Consider the following 13,661-nt stretch of genomic DNA (forward strand, 5'->3'; position numbering starts at 1 on the left):
GAACCGGGAGGCGGAGCTTGCAGTGAGGCAAATCGCGCCACTGCACTGCAGCCTGGGCGACAGAGCGAGATTCCTTCTCACAAAAAAAAAAAAAAAAAAAATCAAATCATTAAAAATAAAACACTGCAAGAAAATGGATAATCTCATCCTATGTTCGAGGGAAGGACTTTCAGTGCTTACGAGCAATGAACAATAAATGTATATACAGATTTCCCACCTACTCAGTATCATATCAAAACTGATGGATTGATATGAACTGATTGTGTGCGAGTGTCCAATACAAAAGCCTCTGTGCATCGACTCAGAATCCTACTTTTTAGAAGCTGCCATACAAACTTTGAAATATGTTCAATGTAATAACAATTTCAGAGTAAATTTAAAACTCCTACTGTTACAAGCAAGGGCTCCTTGAGTTCTGTTAGGAGCACACGATGGAGACTGTGCAGCCTTATTCAGTCACCAATGAACCCTGTGACCCCCACTCTGTGCCTGTGGAGCTCCAGGCTCTGGGGACACAGCAAGGACAGGACAGGGAGTAAGAAGCAGATGTCCTGCAGACTGGCACAGTCACCACCTCAGTGCAGCCGCTTTGTCCCCTGCAGTCCCCTGTCTCTTTCAGGTTCCATTTCCCCTGGGCCAGGAGAGCTAAGGCACTGCCCTCTTGCACTGTCTGTGAAATCCCAGGTAAGCAGCGGGCCAGGAAACAAAATGACCTGTCCCCCACTCACCAGCAGATGCTCTGACTCCCCTGGGGACAAAGTGTTGACGTCTGTCTGCTCTGCTGGCTCCTGGACTTCCATTTCCTGTTCAGGGACCTGGCTGGGCTGCAAGATACTCACGATCTCATTGAGGGCATTGTCCTCAGCCCCAGGCCGTTGTGGGGAATGTGAGCTCTGGAAAAAACATTGGGAAGGCAAAGAGTCCACTCAGGAATCCACACCTAGGGCTCGCTGCAGGGTCCCCAGTATGCAGCTGGACCTGCCATCCCCACTCCCTCTCAGTGAGGTCACCGCAGGCAGCCCAGTCTCAGCACATCCAGGACCTGCTGCTGGGGCCAGGGCCCCAGTGCTGTGCTCAGGCAGACACCCCATCCCCAGGGTGCAGGCTGTGGGGTGAGGGTGCCACCTGGGCTGCAGCAGGGCTCACCAGCATATGCAGTGCTCAAAACAGCCATGTGTCCCCCACAGTCAGCCCAGAGCCCCCAGGCCACTTCAGAGAGTCAGGGCAGCCATGAGGACAATGGGGACCCACCCACCCAGGTTCTGTTGTCCCAGGAAGCAGTTCCTGAGTCCCTGAGCCCCCAGCCCTTGAAGAAACCAACTCACACTGTCCACACGCTCAGGGTCCCCGCCACCACCTAAAAAAGAAGGAGTCTCCTTAGCAGGAGGGGAGGGGCCCACACAGCACCTCCCTCCCAGAGGACAGTGGGGCACAGGGGTGGGCTGGGGGCAGGGACACTGGACAAGGAGCCCCGGGCCTGGGGACAGGAATGGGGTCTTACAACTCAGAGACACCCTGAGGAAGGGGGATGAGAAGGGGAACTAGAGTAAAACCAACACGTGGAAAATCTCTGTGTTCTGCTCTGACCAAGGCTGAATAAATCCCACGACCACTTCTCATCCTCACCCTTGTCACCCAGTTGAGGAGCCGACTGCCCCCTGCCTGGCTGGGCCTGAAGGTGGGAGGAACTGGCCCTGCCCTCCTGGACTTGGCTGGGAGATGAGGGGACCCCCAGCTCCAGAAGAGGGAGTGATGAGACCAGGGTTCTGGGGGGTGCCTGGGATGTGGGGATGGGGGTGACCACAAGGAGGAGGATACAGCCAGGCTGGAGACACTAAGACTTGGGGGAGGGGCAGCCGTTTCTGTCTGTGGGAATAGAGTGGGAGCGGGCAGGGCAGAGAGTGCCCAGTGCCTCCGCCCTCAGCCAGCACCTACCTGAGCAGACGCCTTTCAGGTAAGGAAGGACTTTCTTCCACAGTGAAGTCTTGCAAACAATCACAGCCACAACCACGACTACGACTGAAACTATGACCCCTATGATGATGCCTGAGAGGGAACAGGGAGAAGCAGGAGTCCCAGGGCTGGTGGTCACTGTCTTCTCCACAGCTGGGGCTTCCCCAGTGTGCTTTGTACCTGATTCTTTGTGGACACACTCGATGTCACTCCAGGGCGTACAATCCTTGACCTTGACCATCCCTCTGGGGCACCTGGGTACACACAGGGAGGGAGAGGGGGGACTCTTGATGGAAAGCTGGCCAGGTGGAATGAAAGAGGAGCCACCCTCCCTCCCCAGTGTCCCTGAGAAGGTGTCAGGGAAAGGGCAGGTTCCTCGTGTCTGCAGGGGGTCCCCCTATGCTCCCTTGTTAAGGCTGGGGAAGGGTCTGAGCATGCGCACTTCAGGCCCCTCGGCCTCTCTGCTCTGGGGTCAGAGCTGCAGCTCCAGGAGCCTTCTGTGCTGGGCACACACGGAGCTTCCCTGTGCTGCAGGGGAGGCTGCATTAGGAGGAGCCACACTCCAGGGGAAGGTCACAAGCCCCTATGGCCACAAGCTGAGTCCCGTCTTCCAGTCAACCACAAAAGTGAGCTCTTGTCCCCACCTGTCTGCCCATTCCTCCCAATCACAGCAAATACTACAGGGGCCAGAGAAGAGCAAATTACCCTTGGCCCCTAAAACCCAAATAGAGAAAAGACAGGTCTTATTGAGGGATCAGGGGCCAGGGGCGAGGCCAGCTGGGTGGGCTCAGGTCCTCATGGGAACTTGAAGGAGCTCCACCCACGGCCTTATTATGCCTCCTGTGGGCTGTGGACACTTTTGTCTTTATGGACCCCTGCCTGCATAAAAAATATTAAAAATTACATTTTATTGCTGAATTGGTATAAAGATGAATATATCCCTGGCTGCATTCTACTCATTCTTCTCATTTCAAAAGAAATTAAATCATTTCATGGGCCCCTAAAAGTATCATGGGCCCTACATCATGGCCTTCTGTGGTCCGTGAACAAGTCAGCCTGGCCAAGGGGACTCGTGCTGGGGAGGGGTGGGAAGGGGCTGCTACAGGGGGCAGGGGTGGGGACAGGCAGAGGGATCAGGAGGGGCAGCCACAGGCTGAAGGATGCCCCATGGGGGTGCTCTCAGAGGATAGACAGGGATACAAGGAGGCTTGGGTCTTCTTGGGGTTCTGTGGAGCTGCTGGGAGTCCCCGGCTGCAGTCTCACCCTGTGCGGCACTTCCGGCAAATCTCGGGGGAATCTTCTTCCCGGAAGGTGCCTTCTTTGCACTGACACACCGTGTTTCTGGTCGTGGTACAGGAATTCACCTCCACTTCACCTGAGGACAGGGCACAAGGTTTTGGGATATGTTTTCCTGATGTGTCCCTTGACTCTTCCTCCCCACCCCAAGACCCTCCTACTCAGCTTAATTCAGTTCGCCAAGGAGTTCTGAGGGCCAGTTTCTGCACCAGCACACTGGTGGCTCATACAGGACGCCCACCCTTCAGCTGTCGCCAACACTCAAGAGTCATACAAAAGGACCACAATTCATTATTTATTACATTAGATTAGGGGAAAGCATCGTTTAGAGAACAAGCATTGTTTAGATCACATGGTCAGTAGCAAGGGAAGTGTGAGGCCACCTGAGAGACCACAAGGAGAGGAGCCCTTGGGTGATTTCCCCAAGGCCCGGCCTGCTGGGGAGGAGGGAGAGGCCTGAGAACCAGAAGGATGAGTGAGGCCGAGCACCTGCCAAGAGCACAGAGCCCGGGGGAGAGAGCCTGGTCCAGAAGCAGACCCGTGCCACCGCTGAGACCCAGCCCTGTGCACTCGGCCAGGCTCATAGCCCCACCCCTTTGCAGCTGATAGTCTAAAAGATTTCCTTACCATGTAGCATACATTGTACAAATAATTTCTGTATTATTATTATTATTATTATTATTATTATTAAGACAGGGTTTTGCTCTGTTGCCTGGGCTGGAATGCAGTGACGCAATCTCGGCTCCCTGCAACCTCCACCTCCTGGGCTCAAGAGAGCCTCCTGCCTCAGCTTCCTAAGTAGCTGGGAATACAGGCACACACCACCCTGCCTGGCTAATGTTTATATTTTTGTAGAGATGGGGTTTCTCATTTTGCCCAGGATGGTTTCAAACTCCTGGGCTCAAGTGATGCCTCCCAAAGTGTTGAGATTACAGGCATGAGCCACTATGCCTGGCCTGTTTTATTTACTAAAAAACTCGAAGACAAAATCACGGAACAAAGTATGACGAAGACCAAGGTGGACAAGTATCTAGGTCTCCTGATCCCATTTTAGCTACAACTTTTATGTCATCACCCTGCATTCCACCTTGAGGCATGGGGTCCTTATGTTCTGTACCTGAGTCACACTTGGTGCAGCGCAAGCAGAAAAGGAAGTCGTTCCAGTGAGTGCTGTAGTCCTGTCCATATTTGCAGGAGATACAATCTCTACTGTCTTCGGAGATATGGTGTCCTGGGAGGGGAGAGAAAAGCTGGTGAATGAAATGTCACAGGATTCCCAGCAGCTGGCAGTGGTGACTGGGGGACTGCTTTTTCAGGGATGTGTGGAACCCAAACAGGGAAATCTCTAGCTTGGTCAGTTTGTCAATTCTGCATTTACACACCTTAAACCAGCACTGCCAAAAGAAATATAAGCCACACATTTATTTATTTATTTTATTTTATTTTATTTTATTTTATGTTATGTTATGTTTTACTTTTGAGACATAGTCTCATTCTGTTGACCAGGCTGGAGTGCAATGGCACGATCTTGGCTCACTGCAACCTACGCCTCCAGGGTTCAAGCGATTCTCCTGCCTCAGCCTCCTGAGTAGCTGGGACTACAGGCACGCACCACTACACCTGGCTAATTTTTGCATTTTTTTAGTAGAGACAGGGTTTCACCATATTGGCCAGGCTAGTCTTGATCTCCTGACCTTGTGATCCACCTGCCTCAGCCTCCCAAAGTATTGGGATTACAGGTGTGAGCCACTGCGCCCAGAATATTTATTTATTTATTTAGACAGGGTCTTGCTCTATAGCCCAAGCTGGAGTGCAGTGGTGTGATCTCAGCTCACCGCACCCTCGACCTCCCAGACCCCCCCTCTCGCCCACCCACAAATAGCTGGGACTACAGGTGCACACCACCACACCGGGCTAATTTTTTGTGTACTTTCTTTTGTAGAGACGAGATTTCACCATGTTGCCTAGGCTGGTCTCAAACTCCTGGGTTCAAGCGATTCACTCTCCTTGGACTCCCAAGGTGCTGGGAATACAGGTGTAAGCCACGTGCCCAGCCCACATATGAAATTTAAATTCACACTCAGCACATTAAAAAAAGTGAGAAGGGGTAAAATTAATTTTAATAATGCATTTAAATTTAATGTACCCCAGATAATATCACTTAAATATGTAATCCACGTAAAACGTTGAGATATTTTACAGCATTTTTTTCATAGTATGTCTTCAAATCCTGCGTATATTTCAACTCATGGTACATCTCAATTTGCAGTAGCATATTTATTTCTTTTTTACTTTTGAGATGGAGTCTTGCTCTGTTGCCCAGGCTAGAGTACAGTGATCTCAGCTCACTGCAACCTCTGCCTCCTCGGAACAAGCGATTCTCCTGCCTCAGCCTCCCAAGTAACTGGGATTACAGGCACCCGCCACCACCCCCGGCTAATTTTTGTATTTTTAGTAGAGATGGAGTTTCACCATCTTGGCCAGGCTGGTCTTGAACTCCTGACCTCGTGATCCACCCGCCTCGCATATTTCAAGTGATTGGCAATCACATGGGCCTAGGGACTACTATATTAGACAGTGCCATTTAGACCTTTAAAATGCACAGAATAATGTCCTAATACCTGTTCTGAATGAGCTCCTAGCCAGTGGAAGATACACCAGGAGCAGAAGTCATAGAACAATGGGAAAAGCCTTCAAAATTAAAGCTCACACCATCAGCCATAGGAAGAAAATTGGAGGAATCTCTATAGAGTCAAAGAATGATCCAAAGAAAGAGGGACTAAAGCTGCCCTGGAATGAAGATGTGTTTCAAAATTGGAAAATGTGAGTCCCGCCAACTCTGCTTTTCTTTTACCAGATTGTTTTTGGTCAGTAAGTCCTTTTTAACTCCATATGACTTTGAATATAAGTTCTTCCATTTTTAAAATAACACCGCTGAGATTTTGATAGGGATTGCATTGAATCTGTATATTGCTTTGGGTAATTTAACACCATTTTGATCTATGAACATGGAATATCTTCCTGTTTATTTTGGTTTTCTTTAATTTCTTACAGCAATGTTTGATAGTTTTCAGTGTAAAAGTTTCGCAGTAGCAAAGAACAATCCAAAAGGGAAATTAAGAAAACACTTTCATTGACAATGACATAAAAACAAATAAAACATTTAGGAATAATATTTAATAAGGAGGTGCAAGACTTTTGAAAAACATTTCTCTACATATCCAAGAAGCTCAACGATCTCCAAGCAGGATAAGTTAAAAGAGAACTACACTGAGACACATTATAGTCAAATGGACAAAAGCCCAACACAAACAGAAAATCCCGAAAGCAGCAAGTGGCCCACTCAGTATGTACAAGGGAACCCCAATAAGGTTATTAGCTAATTTCTCACCAGGAACCACAGAGGCCAGAAGGGAGTGGGTAACATATTTAAAGTGCCAAAAACCAAAAACACACACAAAATCCTGCAACCAAGAATTTGATATCCAGCAATACTGTCATTCAAGAATGAAGAAGAAATTAAGACATTCTTAGATAAGCGAAAGGTAATGGAGCACATTACTAGTAGATCTGCCCTGTGAAATGCTAAAAGGAGTCCTTTAGGAGGTAATGTAATGACATTAGGTAATAGCTCAAAGGCATATGAAGAGATAAAGAATACTGGAAAAGGTAATGATACAGGTAAATATAAATGTTGGTACACAGCTACTCAGGCTGCTATAATAAAATCCCATAGACCAAGTGGCTTAAACAATAGACATTTACTTCTCATAGTTCTAGAGATGGCCACCATCTTGCTGTGCATTCACATAACCTCTTCCTTGTGCACACGAGAAGAGAGAGAGAGAGACAGCTCAAGTTGTCTGGTGTCTTTTCTTAAAAAGGCACCAATCCCATTATGACGGCCCCACCCTCACGATCTGATCTAAACCCAATTACTTCCCAAAGACACCATCTCCAAATACCATCACATTGGATAGTAAGGCTTCAACATATGATTTCAGGAGACACAATTCAGTCTATAGCACAGTATTGTGGTACATTCGGCTTGTAAATCCTCTTGTTTACTTATATGATTTAAAGAGCAAATGCAGAAAACAATAATTACAAATTGATGTTAATAGGCACACAATGTACAAGGATGTGATCTATGACAACAACAAGATGGAGGAGGAAAGATGGAGAAGTACAGGAGCGCAGTGTTTGCATACCATTGAAATTATGTTGACATTATTAAAACTAAGCTCAAGTCCATCTCAGAAAGGGGCCAGTGGGTCCCCAAACCCATCCTGTCTGATTTCCCCATTTTAGTATGCATAATTGGAAAAGACATACTCAGCAGCTGGCACAATCCCCACCTTCATTCCCTGACATGTGAAGTGAAGACTAAAGACCAGGTGGAAGCCACCAGATTTGCATTTACTTAAAAAACAAAACAAAACAGTAAATCAAAAGCAATATCAGATGGGCACGGTGGCTCATGTCTGTAATTCCAGCACACTGGGAGGTCAAGGCAGGAGGACTGCTTGAGGCCAGGGGTTTAAGACCAGCCTGGGCAACATAGTGAGACTCCATCTGTACATACACATATAGAATTATCCAGGTATGATGGTACATGCCTGTAGTCTTAGCTGCCCAAGAAGCTGAGGCAGGATGATTGCTTGAGCCCAGGAGTTCAAGCTGCAGTGGGTGCTGATTATACCACTGCACTCCAGCCTGCGTGACAGAGTGATACCCCACCAGTAAAGCACAAAAAAACAAAAGCAATGCCACATTCCTGGAGGGATTGCAGAGATCATTACCACCATCCAGGATGCATCTGTGGTGATTCCCACCACATGCCCACTGAACTTGCCTATTTGGCTTGTGCCAAAGACAGTTGGATCTTGGTGAATGACAGTGGATTATCATAAACTTAACCAGGTCGTGATTCCAGTTGTAACTGCTGTACCAGATATGGTTTCATTGTTTGAGCAAATCGCCACATCCCTGTCACCCTGGTACCTGGTATGCAGGTATTGAACTGGCAAATGCTTTGTTGTTTATACCTGTCAATAAGGACTCCCAGAGAAGCAGTTTGCTTTCAGTTGGCAAGGCCAGCAATATACCTTCACTATCCTATCTCCGGGATGCATCAACCTGCAGCCCTATGTCATAATTTAGTTTGCATTGCTTTTTTCTTTTTTCTTTTTTTTTGACAGAGTCTTGCTCTGTCGCTCAGGCTAGAGTACAGTGGCATGATCTCAGCTCACTGCAACTTCCACCTCCTGAGTTCAAGCGATTCTCATTCCTTAGCCTCCCAAGTAGCTGGGATTACCCATGTGCGCCACCACATCCAGCTAATTTTTGTATTTTTAGTAGAGATGAGGTTTCACCGTGTTGGCCAGGCTGGTCTAGAACTCCTGGCCTCAAGTGACCCATCCACCTTGGCCTCTCAAAGTGCTGGGATTACAGGCATGAGCCACCACATCTGGCCTGCAGGGTTATTGATGGCCTTTCCCTTCCACAAGACATCACACAAGATGATCCATTACATTGATGACATTATACTGATTGAACCTCATGAGCAAGAAGTAGCAACTACGCTTGACTTACTGGTAACACATTTGCATGTCAGAGAATGGGAAATAAATCTGACAAAATTTTAAGGGCCTTCTACCTCAGTAGAAGGACAACAACTAGGAAGCAAATTCCTAGTTGTTGAATGGTGTGGGGCGTAAAATATTCCTTCTCAGCCAGACGCAGTGGCTCACGCCTGTAATCCCAACACTTTGGGAGGCTGAGGCAGGCAGATCATGAGGTCAGGAGATCGAGACCATCCTGGCAAACACGATGAAACCCCATTTCTACTAAAAATACAAAAAATTAGCCACAGGCAAAGTGGCAGGCGCCTGTAATCCCAGCTACTAGGGAGGCTGAAGGAGGAGAATAGCATGAACCCGGGAGGCGGAGCTTGCAGTAAGCCAAGATCACACCACTGCACTACAGCCTGGGCAACAGAGCAAGACTTCACCTCAAAAAAAACAAACAAAAAAAAAAAACAACCCAAAAAACATATTCCTTCTCTTCTAAGATAGTCTAAGATAAAAGATAAATTGTTGTATCTGCCACCCCCTACCCCCAACAACCAAGAAAATGACACAATGCCTAGTGTGCTTATTTTGATTTTGGTGGTAACATAATTCTCATCTGGGTGTATTGCTTTGGCCTATTTATCAAGTGACCTGAAAATGTGCTAGTTTTGAGTGGTGCTCAGAACAAGAGAAGGCTCTGCAACAGGTCCAGGCTGCTGCCGTAGACATTTTTCTGTCACTTGGACCATACGACCCAGCAGACCCAATGGTGCTTGAAGTATTGGTGGCAGACAGCAATGCTGTTTTGAACCTTTGGTAGCCCACTCTAGGTCAACCACAGCACAGGCCCTTAGGTTTTGGAGCAAAGACTTGCCATCCTCTGCAGATAACTACTCTCCTTTTGAGAAACAGCTCTTGGCTTGTTTCTGGGCCTTAAGGCAGACTGAATGTTAACCATAGACCACCAAATTACTCTACGACCTGACTGCTCATCGTGAACTGAGTGTTATTTTGCCTACCAAGCCATAAGTTTGGGCACATACAGCCTGAAATTTCCATTTCCATTTTCAAATGTAGTTAGTATATATACAAAATTGGGCTTAAGCAGGCCCTGAACACACAAGAAAGTTGCATGAAGAAGTGGCCCAAGTGCCCATGATCCCCACTCCTGTGATATTACTTTCTTTTGCCTGACCTGCACTTATGGCCTCATGAGAAATTCGCTATGGTCAGTTGCCAGAAAGTTTACAGATGGTTCTGCACCACATACAGGTAATACTTAGAAGCAGACATTTGCAGCATCACATCCACTGTTTGGGACATCCCTGAAGGATAGTGGTGAAAAGAAATCCTCTAGATGGGGTGCAGTGGCTCACGCCTGTAATCCTAGCACTTTGGGAGGCCAAGGTGGGCGGATGACCTGAGGTCAGGAGTTCGAGACCAGCCTGGCCAACATGGTAAAACTCCGTCTCTACTAAAAATACAAAATTAGCCAAGCATGGTGGCACATGCCTGTAATCCCAGCTACTTGGGAAGATGAGGCAGGGGAATCGCTAGAACCCGGGAGGCAGAGGTTGCAGTGAGCCAAGACCATGCCATTGCACTCCAGCCTGGGCAACAAGAGTGAAACTACATCTGAAAAAAGAAAAAAAAAAAAGGAGATCACTCCACTGGGCAGAACTCTGAGCAGTGCACCTGGTTGTTCATTTTGCTTAGAGGGAAGAATGGCTAGACATGCAGTTATATACTGATTCACGAGCTCTGGTCAATGATTTGGCTGGACAGTCAGAGACTCAGAAGGAAAACTGATAACAAGGAAGTCTGGGGAAGAAGTGTGTGGATAGACCTCTCTGAATGGATAAGAAATGTGAAGACATTTGTGCCCCATGTGACACAAATATCTTCACAAAAAGTGATCTTAGCAGGGAAAGATTTTAATAATCAGGTGGATAGGATGACCTGTTCCGTGGATACCAGTCAGCTTCTTTCCCAGCCACCCCTGTCATCACTCAATGGGCTCATGAACAAAGTGTGCGTGGTGGCAGGGATGGAGATTATGTATGGGCTTAACAATACAGAATTCCCTCACCAAGGCCAACCTGGCTGCAGCTGCTACTGAGCGCCCAATCTACAGGCAGGAGAGGCCAACACTGAGTCTCTGAGATAGCACCATTCAGAGGGTTGATTATTACACTGAACCATGTATATCATGGAGGGGGCAGCATTTTTACTGGAAGAGAAGCTTATTTTGCACATAGACTTGCTTTCCCTGCACGCAATGCTTCTGTCAAAACTATCCTCTGTGGACTCACAGAATGCCTTATCCACAGTCATGGCATTCACACAGCATTGCTTCTGATTGAGAGACTCACTTGATGGCACATGCATTGCCCACTGTAACGGGCCTGTGCTCATGAAATTACTGGTCTTACCATGTTCCCCACCATCTCAAAGCTGCTGGCTTGATAAGATGGTGGGATACGGCCTTTTGAAGACTCACTTATAATGTCAGCTGGATAGCAGTACCTTGAAGGGCTGCAACAAGGTTCTCCAGGAGGCTGTCTATGCTCTGAATTATCCTCCAATACAGGGGGTTGGTTCTTCCATTGCTAGGATTCATGTGTCCAGGAATCTAGGGGAGGAAGTAGGAGTGGCCCCACTACACATTACCTTTCGTGGCCCGTTAGCAAATTTTTTGCTGCCTGGTTCCTCCACTTTATGCTTTGCTAGAGCCCTAAGTTTCAGAGGGAGGAATGATTCCATGAGGAGACACAACAATGCTTCCATGTAACTTGAAGTTAAGACTGCTACTTGGCCACTTTGGGTTCCTCATGCCTCTGAATCAACAGGCAAAAACCAGTTACACAAACCCTCCTCGCTGGATTGACTGATTCTGACCACAAAGGGGAAATCAAAGGGGAAATTGGACTGTTATTCCGCAATGGACGTAAGGAAGAGGATGTCTAGAATACAGGAGACTCCTTAGGGCATATCTTAGTATTAGCATGCCCTGTGATTAAAGTCAATGGAAAACTACCACAACCCAATTAAGGCAGGACCACTAACAGCTCGGAGGCTTCAGGAATGAAGGTTGGTTCACTCTACCAGGCATAGAGCCATGACCAGCTGAGGTGCTTAGTGAGGGCACAGGGAATACAGAATGCACAGCAAAAGAGGCTTCTTATAAATACCAGCTACAATGACATGACCAGCTATGGAAACAAGGACTGTAATCATTATAAGTACTTCTTCCTTATTGTGTTATATGTGTGTGCTTATGTGTAAATATATGTTAAGCAAATATCTATGTTTTCTTCCTTCTCTTATCTCCTTGTTACGTGACATAAGATATTTTGAATTTATATCATAGTATTTAAGTATTGTTCACTCTATAGTATTTATGTTCCAGGGTATCAAGGAGAGGAGTAAACACCATTCAAGGACTTTGCATCCTCTTCTGGAGAAAGGGTTAGTGCGTTTTCAGTTGTATACAGGATAGCTGTATTATGCTAGGTGGAAATACAATCTTATTATTTCCGTTACTTGGAAATTAAGTATGGTTTAAAAGAATTTCAAATCTTTAAAAATTCTGTATTAGTCAGGGCTCTCTAGAGCAGGAGTCTCCAACATTTTTGCCACCAGGGACTGGTTTCCTGAAAGACAATTTTTCCACGGACTGGAGTTGGGGGAATGGGGATGGTTTCAGGATGATTCAGGCATGTTACATTATTGTGCAGTTTATTTCTATTACTATTACAATGTAACATATAATGAAATAATTATACAACTCACCACAATGTAGAATCAGTGGGAGCCCTGAGTTTGTTTTCCTGGAACTAGGTGGTCCCATCTGGGGGTGATGGAAGACAGTGACAGATCATCAGGCATTAGATTCTCATAAGGAGTGCGCAACCTAGATCTTTCGAATGCGGAGTTCACAATAGGGTTCGCGCTCCTATGACATCTAATGCTGCTGCTGATTTCACGGCATGCAGAGCTCGGGCGGTAATGCTCACTCGTCTACAGTTCACCTCCTGCTGTGTGGCCTGGTTCCTAACAGGCCACAGACCAGTACTGCTCCATGGCCTGGGGGTCAGGGGCCCCTGCTCTAGAGAGACAGAGATTTATCCTAAGGAATTGGTTCACATAACTGTGGAGGTTGGCAAATTCAAAAGGTACAGGATAGGCCAGCAGAGAAGAGTCACAGCTCAGGTGTGAAGGCTGCCTGCTGGCAGAACACCCTCTTTCTTGGTGGAGGTCAGTCTTTTTTCTATTGAGGCTTTCAACTGATTAGATGGGACCTGCCAACATTATGGGGGTAATCTACTTCACTCAAACTCCACTGATTTAAACGTTAATCCCATCTAAAAACAACAACAACAACAAAAAACACCTTCACAGAAACATCTAGGATAATATTTGGCCAAGTATCTGGGTGGCCAAGTAGACATGTAAAATCAACCATCACAAGTCAGCCTTGCTCCATACATATACATGTCCTTAAGATCGACGTCAGTGGTCACACAGTGTACAAGAATGTGATCTATGACAGCAACAACAGAAAGCTGGAGAGATGGAGCTGTACAGGAGCACAGTATTCGGATTTCAATGAAATTATGCCGGGGTTATAAAACTACCTTTTTAGATACTTAAGAAGGTAATTGTAATCTTCAAGAAACCAGTAAGAAAATAAATTTTTGGCTGGGTGCATGGTTCACGCCTGTAATCCCAACACTTTGGGAGGCCAAGGCAGGTGGATCACTTGAGGTCAGGAGTTTGAGACAGCCTGGCCAACATGGTGAAACCCCGTGTCTACTAAAAATACAAAAATTATCCAGG

General features: G+C 46.9%; 1 protein-coding gene across 2 annotated transcripts in view; it reads right to left on the bottom strand.

The window, feature by feature from the left end:
- The window catches only part of TNFRSF10B (tumor necrosis factor receptor superfamily, member 10b), a 72,576-nt gene that overhangs the window by 9,240 nt on the left and 49,675 nt on the right, over positions 1-13,661 (bottom strand). Inside the window, exons 3-8 of one of the 2 annotated variants that reach the window (XM_011968816.1) lie at positions 4,367-4,480; positions 3,217-3,328; positions 2,134-2,207; positions 1,936-2,046; positions 1,326-1,357; positions 729-893 (exon numbers count right to left, since the gene is read on the bottom strand). In XM_011968816.1, the coding sequence (XP_011824206.1) occupies positions 729-893; positions 1,326-1,357; positions 1,936-2,046; positions 2,134-2,207; positions 3,217-3,328; positions 4,367-4,480 (608 nt within the window). Of the gene's footprint in view, positions 1-728; positions 894-1,325; positions 1,358-1,935; positions 2,208-3,216; positions 3,329-4,366; positions 4,481-13,661 lie in introns of both variants that reach the window. The other variant, XM_011968815.1, reaches the window with a different exon arrangement.

This window comes from Mandrillus leucophaeus, unplaced genomic scaffold, assembly GCF_000951045.1.
Source record: "Mandrillus leucophaeus isolate KB7577 unplaced genomic scaffold, Mleu.le_1.0 Scaffold86, whole genome shotgun sequence".
Taxonomy (NCBI): Eukaryota; Metazoa; Chordata; class Mammalia; order Primates; family Cercopithecidae; genus Mandrillus; species Mandrillus leucophaeus.